Raw genomic sequence first — 9,368 nt, forward strand, 5'->3', positions numbered from 1 at the left:
AGGATAAATTTGATTATGATTACAATATGCCTCCTATATTTGATGATGAGAATAATAATGATAGCTATTTTGTTGAATTTGCTCCCACTACAACTAATAAAATTGATTATGCCTATGTAGAGAGTAATAATTTTATGCATGAGACTCATGATAAGAATGCTTTATGTGATAGTTATATTGTTGAGTTTGCTCATGTTGTTACTGAAAGTTATTATGAGAGAGGAAAATATGGTTGTAGAAATTTTCATGTTACTAAAATGCCTCTCTATGTGCTGAAAATTTTGAAGCTACACTTGTTTTATCTTCCTATGCTTGTTACTTTGCTCTTCATGAACTTGTTTATTTACAAGATTCCTTTTCATAGGAAGCATGTTAGGCTTAAATGTGTTTTGAATTTGCCTCTTGATGCTCTCTTTTGCTTCAAATACTATCTCTTGCGAGTGCATCATTAAAACTGCTGAGCTCATCTTAATGGCTATAAAGAAAGCACTTCTTGGGAGATAACCCATGTGTTTATTTTGCTACAGTAATTTTGTTTTATATTTGTGTCTTGGAAGTTGTTTACTACTGTAGCAACCTCTCCTTATCTTATTTTTATTGCATTGTTGTGCCAAGTAAAGCTTTGATACAAAGGTTGATACTAGATTTGGATTACTGCACAGAAAAAAATTTCTTTGCTGTCACGAATTTCGACCTGCCTCTCTGTAGGTAGCTCAGAAAAATATGCCAATTTACGTGCGTGATCCTCAGATATGTACGCAACTTTCATTCAATTTGGGCATTTTCATTTGAGCAAGTCTGGTGCCTCAATAAAATTCGTCTTTACGGACTGTTCTGTTTTGACAGATTCTGCCTTTTATTTCGCATTGACTCTTTTGCTATGTTGGATGAATTTCTTTGTTCCATTAATGTACAGTAGCTTTATGCAATGTTCAGAAGTGTTAAGAATGATTGTGTCACCTCTGAACATGTTAATTTTTATTGTACACTAACCCTCTAATGAGTTGTTTCGAGTTTGGTGTGGAGGAAGTTTTCAAGGATCAAGAGAGGAGAATGATGCAATATGATCAAGGAGAGTGAAAGCTCTAAGTTTGGGGATGCCCCGGTGGTTCACCCCTGCATATTCAAGAAGACTCAAGCGTCTAAGCTTGGGGATGCCCAAGGCATCCCCTTCTTCATCGACAACATTATCAGGTTCCTCCCCTGAAACTATATTTTTATTCCGTCACATCTTATGTACTTTGCTTGGAGCGTCGGTTTGTTTTTGTTTTTGTTTTGTTTGAATAAAATGGATCCTAGCATTCATTGTGTGGGAGAGAGACACGCTCCGCTGTTGCATATGGACAAGTATGTCCTTAGGCTTTACTCATAGTATTCATGGCGAAGGTTGAATCTTCTTCGTTAAATTGTTATAGGGTTGGAATCGGGAAATGCTACATGTAGTAATTCTAAAATGTCTTGAATAATTTGATACTTGGAAATTGTTGTGCTCATGTTTAAGCTCTTGCATCATATACTTTGCACCCATTAATGAAGAAACACCTAGAGCTTGCTAATTTGGTTTGCATATTTGGTCTCTCTAAAGTCTAGATAATTTCTAGTATTGAGTTTTGAACAACAAGGAAGACGGTGTAGAGTCTTATAATGTTTACAATATGTCTTTTATGTGAGTTTTGCTGCACCGGTTCATCCTTGTGTTTGTTTCAAATAACCTTGCTAGCCTAAACCTTGTATCGAGAGGGAATACTTCTCATGCATCCAAAATCCTTGAGCCAACCACTATGCCATTTGTGTCCACCATATCCACCTACTACATGGTATTTCTCCGCCATTCCAAAGTAAATTGCTTGAGTGCTACCTTTAAAATTGCTATTCTTCACCTTTACAATATATAGCTCATGGGACAAATAGCTTAAAAACTATTATGGTATTGAATATGTACTTATGCACTTTATCTCTTATTAAGTTGCTTGTTGTGCGATAACCATGTTCCTGGGGACGCCATCAACTACTCTTTGTTGAATATCATGTGAGTTGCTATGCATGTCCGTCTTGTCTGAAGTAAGAGAGATCTACCACTTTAATGGTTAGAGCATGCATATTGTTAGAGAAGAACATTGGGCCGCTAACTAAAGCCATGAATCATGGTGGAAGTTTCAGTTTTGGACATATATCCTCAATCTCATATGAGAACACTAATTGTTGCTACATGCTTATGCATTAAAGAGGAGTCCATTATCTGTTGTCCATGTTGTCCCGGTATGGATGTCTAAGTTGAGAATAATCAAAAGCGAGAAATCCAAAATGCGAGCTTTCTCCTTAGACCTTTGTACGAGCGGCATGGAGGTACCCCTTTGTGACACTTGGTTAAAACATGTGTATTGCGATGATCCCGGTAGTCCAAGCTAATTAGGACAAGGTGCGGGCACTATTAGTATACTATGCATGAGGCTTGCAACTTGTAAGATATAATTTACATGATACATGTGCTTTATTACTACCGTTGACAAAATTGTTTCTTGTTTTCAAAATAAAAGCTCTAGCACAAATATAGCAATCGATGCTTTCCTCTTTGAAGGACCTTTCTTTTACTTTTAATGTTGAGTCAGTTCACCTATTTCTCTCCACCTCAAGAAGCAAACACTTGTGTGAACTGTGCATTGATTCCTACATACTTGCATATTGCACTTGTTATATTACTCTATGTTGACAATTATCCATGAGATATACATGTTATAAGTTGAAAGCAACCGCTGAAACTTAATCTTCCTTTGTGTTGCTTCAATACCTTTACTTTAATTTATTGCTTTATGAGTTAACTCTTATGCAAGACTTATTGATGCTTGTCTTTAAGTACTATTCATGAAAAGTCTTTGCTTTATGATTCATTTGTTTACTCATGCCATTACCATTGTTTTGATCGCTGCATTCATTACATATGTTTACAATAGTATGATCAAGGTTATGATGGCATGTCACTCCGTAAATTATCTTTGTTATCGTTTACCTGCTCGGGACGAGCGAGAACTAAGCTTGGGGATGCTGATACGTCTCCGACGTATCGATAATTTCTTATGTTCCATGCCACATTATTGATGATATCTACATGTTTTATGCATACTTTATGTCATTATTATGCGTTTTCCGGAACTAACCTATTGACGAGATACCGAAGGGCCGGTTCTCGTTTTCTGCCGTTTTTGGTTCCGAAATCCTAGTAAGGAAATATTCTCGGAATCGGACGAAATCAAGGCCCGAGCATCCTATTTTTCCACGAAGCTTCCAGAACACCCGAGAGTCGCCAGAGGGGGGCCACTGGGCCCCCAGATGACAGGGCGGCGCGGCCTAGGGGTGGCCCGCGCCCCCCTAGTGTGTCACCGCCTCGTCGCCTCCCCGACTCCGCCTCTTCGCCTATATAAAGGTCCCTGACCTAAAACACGATACGAAAAAAGCCACGGTACGAGAAACCTTCCAGAGCCGCCGCCATCGCGAAGCCAAGATCTGGGGGACAAGAGTCTCTGTTCCGGCACGCCGCCGGGATGGGGAAGTGCCCCCGGAAGGCTCCTCCATCGACACCACCGCCATCTCCATCAACGCTGCTGTCTCCCATGAGGAGGGAGTACTTCTCCATCGAGGCTCGGGGCTGTACCGATAGCTATGTGGTTAATCTCTCTCCTATGTGCTTCAATACAATAATCTCATGAGCTGCTTTACATGATTGAGATTCATATGATGATGCTTGTAATCTAGATGTCATTGTGCTAGTCAAGTGGATTTTACTTATGTGATCTCAGGAGACTCCTTGTCCCACGTGTGTAAAGGTGACAAGTGTGTGCACCGTGTGGGTCTCTTAGGCTATATTTCACAGAATACTTATTCATTGTTATGAATGGCATAGTGAAGTGCTTATTTATATCTCTTTATGATTGCAATGTGTTTTGTATCACAATTTATCCGTGTGCTACTCTAGTGATGTTATTAAAGTAGTTTATTCCTCCCGCACGGTGTAATGGTGACGGTGTGTGCATCGTGTTAGTACTTGGCGTAGGCTATGATTGTGATCTCTTGTAGATTATGAAGTTAACTATTGCTATGATGGTATTGATGTGATCTATTCCTCCTTTCGTAGTGTGAAGGTGACAGTGTGCATGCTATGTTAGTACTTGGTTTGGTTATGTTGATCTGTCATGCACTCTAAGGTTATTTAAACATGAATATCGAATATTGTGGAGCTTGTTAACTCCGGCATTGAGGGTTCGTGTAATCCTACACAGTTAGTGGTGTTCATCATCCAACAAGAGAGTGTAGAGTCTAGCATCTATCTATTTATTCCGTTATGTGATCAATGTTGAGAGTGTCCACTAGTGAAAGCATGATCCCTAGGCCTTGTTCCTAAATATCGCTATCGTTTGTTTGTTTCTTGTTTCTTTGCATCTATACTTCCTGCAATATTACCACCATCAACCACACACCAGTCCCGGACATCAAAGCACTTTTACGGTGCCGTTGCTACTTGCTCGCATTTATTCATACCACCTGTATTTCACTATCTCTTCGCCGAACTAGTGCACCTATTAGGTGTGTTGGGGACACAAGAGACTTTTTGCTTTGTGGTTGCGGGGTTGCATGAGAGGGATATCTTTGACCTCTTCCTCCCTGAGTTCGATAAACCTTGGGTGATCCACTTAAGGAAAACTTGCTGCTGTTCTACAAACCTCTGCTCTTGGAGGCCCAACACTGTCTACAAGAATAGAAGCTCCCGTAGACATCAAGGTTCTGATCACATGATTTACTTTGAACCTGGTATTTTGCCTAAGCTTTTCTTGGTTCCAATAAATCCTACTTTCTTGAGACAACTCAGTTTTTGTAAACAAATTATTCAATCATAGTGGTTTTACCAAGTGTAAGAACTCTGATGGCTGGTATATCAAACCTTGATTTAGCCAGGCGAAAAAACAGTCCAATATCTTCCATGGGATGTTTTTTCTAGGTTTTTTACATGATATTTGTTGTCCCTCAAGGCATCTACATCAGAGCAACCTTAATTTGGGGTGAGGGGGTGCTGGATAAAGTGAGAGGTTTACCTCGAGATTTCCTTTAGGAATAACCTTTTCTCACGTACAAAAGTTTCAAGTTTCTTGGAAAAATGTTATGAGGGTAAAGTAGACTTTTCTCAAAATACCATCGCATTCGCATCTGTGTGGGCCGAATCTGGGTGAGCGGGCCGGCACTATTACTCGCTTCAAGCTCCTGCTCTATACCACCGAACTGCTCCTATCGGCTTCCCATGTACGACCGCGCCGCCAAGAGCCATCTCCGGATCTCCCACCACCGCCGCGCCGCTCCCCTTCGCCGGCCTCCACCAGATCACCGCCGCGACGTTCCCTCTGCCGGACTCCACCAGACCACCGCGGTGCCGCTCCCCTCCGCCGGCCTCACAGGAAGACGTCCGCGCCACTCACATCCGTCGCCCTCACCGGAACACGTCAGCGCCGCTCGCCTCAGTAGGCCTTCACCAGACCACCGCCGCTCCCTCCGCTCCGCTCCTTGAGCTCTCCTTTGAGCCGGCGGCGAGCTCCTGCAGGCTGCTCCTCTCCTTCCGCGGTTCCTCCCCGTTCCCCGACTCCACCCTCAGCCCTCTGACCCTCTCAAGCAGCAGGCTAGTCAGCAGCCAGCAGCGCGGCACGGAGGCAGGTAGGCCGGCGGCAGCTCGCTTGTTTAGACCCCGACCCCCACTTTGCTCTCGCAGGCAGTAGCATCAGCAGCACCCATCCAAGGTTCACTCCTCGTGCCATTGCCTTACTAAAGGTGATGCACAGATAACTAATGATTTGATTTGCCGCTCCATGTTCATTGTACACTTACTAAAAATCTAATTCTATCCCTTTTGGAACTTGGAGTTAGAACAGAGATCAACTTTGTCAGTTGGAGAGGCTTGGCGCTGCTTCGACATCCTCAGGAGAGCAACCAAGAAGGTAATCTGCTGTTCGTAGCTTCTATACATATATTTTCGTATCCCCGTATTGGTGCCTTTCCAAAATGGCGAATTTACGTATCTGTGCATTTTAGATCACCACGTGCTCGGCGCTGATTGCTGGAAGATGGCGCGGCACTGATTGGTGGAAGTTGTAACGGCGATCTGATATCTGACATTTGTCCGAATCCATTGTGAGTGCGTGGCTGCGCATGTACTTTTTTTAGCCGCGTCGGAATGGAGTGCAACAAGGATGAGGCCCTTAGGGCGAAGGAAATTGCAGAGAGGAAGTTTGAGTCCAGGGACCTGCAAGGGGCCAAGAAATTCGCTCTCAAGGCCAGTACACTTTTTCCTGATCTTGAAGGCATTGCGCAGCTTATCACCATGTTGGATGTTTACCTTACATCGGAGGTGAAGATTGCTGGCGAGAGGGACTGGTACTCTATCCTTTCCGTGGACACGTCGGCAGATGATGAAACTGTGAAGAAACAATACAGGAAGTTAATGCTCCAGCTCCATCCCGACAAGAACAAATCTGTGGGTGCTGATGGTGCATTCCAGTTTGTTAAAGAGGCATGGAATGTGCTGTCCGATAAAACCAAGAGAGCGCTGTACGACCAAAAAAGGAAATTGTTTGTACTACAGCAGAAGACATCTCAATCAAATAAGACAAGTGTAGCTCCTGGTGCAGCCAATGGCTTCGATAATTTCACAGCAAAAGCGCCCGCTTCTAGAGCAAAGGCAAACAAGCAAAAGACAGGATCAGCAACATCTGCAGTGCGGCAGCGCCCGCCTCCTCACCATCAGGCTCCTGCTCCACCTCCACCTCCAGCAACGCATCCTACATTTTGGACTTCATGCAACAAATGCAAGATGAATTTTGAATATCTCAAAGTGTATTTAAATCAAAATCTTCTCTGCCCTAGCTGCCGTGAGCCATTTGTAGCGAAAGAGGTGCCGGTGCCACCGACTGAGAATGTTCATGCAGTACGGGATTCAAACATCAGTGCTGCAACTCAAGATGCGAGCACTAGCAGAAATTTCCAGTGGGGTTCGTTCTCAAGGGCAGCTGGTGCTGCTAGTGCTACTGCATCATCTGCTGCTGCTACTCAAGCTGCTAATATGGTTCATCAGACGTATGAGAAAGTTAAGAGAGAGAGGGAGGAGGCACAAGCAGCAGCAAGAAGGGAAGATGCTCTACAGAGGAAGCACAATCTTCTAAAAAGGAAAGCAAATATGGAGAATGTTAGCCATGGAATGGGTGCTGGTGCATCTGGAAAGAAGATGAAAACTGTGGGTAAAGAAACTGGAGTTGGTTCTTCCTCCTTTCTCTCAGGTCCATGGGCCAATTGTGTTAGAACACCAGGCTGTAATATACCAGTTTCAACCAACAGTGAAACCTTTAAGTTTCAAGGTGTTAATGGTGTACCCAGTTGGAGACCCATACCTACTCGGATCAGCGTAACTAAGACTTTCTCTCAGCCAGATATCAGGAGAATTTTGATTGACAAGATGAAAAGCGATCTGAGGGAGAAGCTAGGGGAGATGAGAAGTAAACCATTCCAAGTTACTCTTGATGGAAAAGCGAGCAAAAAACACGTGGTTAACGGACATGTTGAGGGTAATGAAACTCTTGCATCAGATGATGGTACTACAAACAAAGATGTTTGCGCTGATCCAGAGGAGAATGGTTCTGCTAATAGCGCAGGTGCTGAAAACGAAGATGACGACCCTTTCTCTTATACTGTTCCTGATCCTGATTTCCATGATTTTGATAAGGATCGTACTGAGAAATCTTTTCAGACTGACCAAATTTGGGCTTCATATGATGACGAAGATGGTATGCCTCGTTATTACGCATATATTCAGAAACTTATTTCCGTGAATCCGTTTAAGGTCAAAATAAGTTATCTTGCATCAAGGACGAACAGTGAATTTGGACCGTTGAGTTGGGTTTCTTCTGGCTTCATAAAGACATGTGGTGATTTCTGGATTGGTAAATATGAAACCGTTGATATTATCAACATGTTTTCTCACCAGATTAAATTTGAGAAAGGTCCACGTGGGGTGGTCCAAATTTATCCACGGAAAGGTGATATCTGGGCTTTGTACCGAAATTGGTCCCCTGATTGGAATGAAGATACTCCTGATGATGTGCTTCATGTCTATGATCTGGTTGAGGTACTGGATGATTATGATAAAGACCATGGAATTTCTGTTATTCCCTTGATTAAGGTTACTGGATTGCGAACAGTTTTCCAGCATCATCAGGACCGTGATGCCATCAAGAGGGTCCCAAAAGAAGAGATGTTTCGGTTTTCACATCAGGTTCCGTTTTACAGGATGACAGGGGAAGAAGCTCCGAATGTCCCCAAAGATAGCTATGAGGTAGACCCAGCTGCTATTTCTAAGGAACTTCTTCAGGAGGCAGAGGGAACTTCTAAATGCTGATTAAAACAGTTGATGCCATTATGCCTTTGTTGACCTGCTGTTTAGAATCTAATATATGTCGACATTTGCTAGTTTCTATAGTTTCCTAGCTTCTGTTACTTTTGAGTTTCGACAATTACCTTTTGGATACAATGATTGGTCTGGGGATAGCCATTCCTAAATCATCTTGTATGGCATCTGGGCAAGTGTCTTGTCATCTCAACAATGTTGCTGATAGTGTGAGTAAAAGACAGTCATCTTGTATGTCACAAAAGTATCTGATATGCAATGTTTGTTCTTGTCTAAAACTTGAAATCGCTGATACTGCTACTTTTTTGCTTGTCTGAGATTTTGGCCGTTCTATTCAGTGAGAATCTTCTGTTCCTACCCCTTTATCCAATACATGATATTTCACATCTTCCATGTTGGGAATATAACGTGCACAATGTAAATCAGTTAACTTTATCTCCACCATTTAATTCTATCTCCATTAGTTATGTTTTTTATGCGCAGGAATCATCATACCAGATATTAGAAGTGGTTAAATAAGAGGCCTTATAGACTGTATAGTGCCATTTGACACTAAATGCTCTAATCTTGCTCCAGAGTCAAACCTTTCTAGTAATGTCGAAATATAATTTGGATATCTCTAGCTGTGTGAGATGAAGGTTTTGCTATTTTATCTGGTTCCTTGCTCAGCATCTAAAGGTATAATTGCTGCACCCCCATGGGGCTCTCCCGGGCTATCCAGGCTAGCCACATCGCGCGGAAGGATTGGGCGATGCCCTTGTTTTTCTCCACCAATTGGGCCACATGGCGCCAGGTGATTGGTTGAGAGAGGAAAGGGAGAAATATCTGTCCAAAGCAGGGAGAAAAAGGTAGTGAGACTCCTCCTCCCCCGATTTCTTCCTCAACCCTAGCCTCCATGGCTGCGACTCCCTCCTCCCCCAATTTCTTCCTCTCC

General features: G+C 42.9%; 1 protein-coding gene across 4 annotated transcripts; it reads left to right on the forward strand.

Moving 5' to 3' along the window:
* Positions 1-5,466: 5,466 nt before the first annotated feature.
* On the forward strand, positions 5,467-8,712 carry LOC124683846. 4 transcript variants are annotated; one of them, XM_047218280.1, is made up of 3 exons: positions 5,467-5,808; positions 5,905-5,975; positions 6,070-8,712. In XM_047218280.1, the coding sequence occupies exon 3, from the start codon at positions 6,212-6,214 to the stop codon at positions 8,423-8,425; it is 2,214 nt and encodes a 737-aa protein (XP_047074236.1). In that variant the 5' UTR covers positions 5,467-5,808; positions 5,905-5,975; positions 6,070-6,211; the 3' UTR covers positions 8,426-8,712. The 4 variants fall into 4 exon arrangements, with proteins under 4 accessions (XP_047074236.1, XP_047074244.1, XP_047074251.1 ...); XM_047218288.1 differs by having other exon boundaries at positions 5,910-5,975; XM_047218295.1 differs by having other exon boundaries at positions 5,467-5,777.
* Positions 8,713-9,368: the final 656 nt, after the last annotated feature.

This window comes from Lolium rigidum, chromosome 1, assembly GCF_022539505.1.
Source record: "Lolium rigidum isolate FL_2022 chromosome 1, APGP_CSIRO_Lrig_0.1, whole genome shotgun sequence".
In the NCBI taxonomy this organism is placed as follows: Eukaryota; Viridiplantae; Streptophyta; class Magnoliopsida; order Poales; family Poaceae; genus Lolium; species Lolium rigidum.

Excerpts from the sequence above, each read along its gene's own strand:
- LOC124683846 (XM_047218280.1), top strand. The coding sequence starts at position 6,212 with ATGGAGTGCAACAAGGATGAGGCCCTTAGGGCGAAGGAAATTGCAGAG.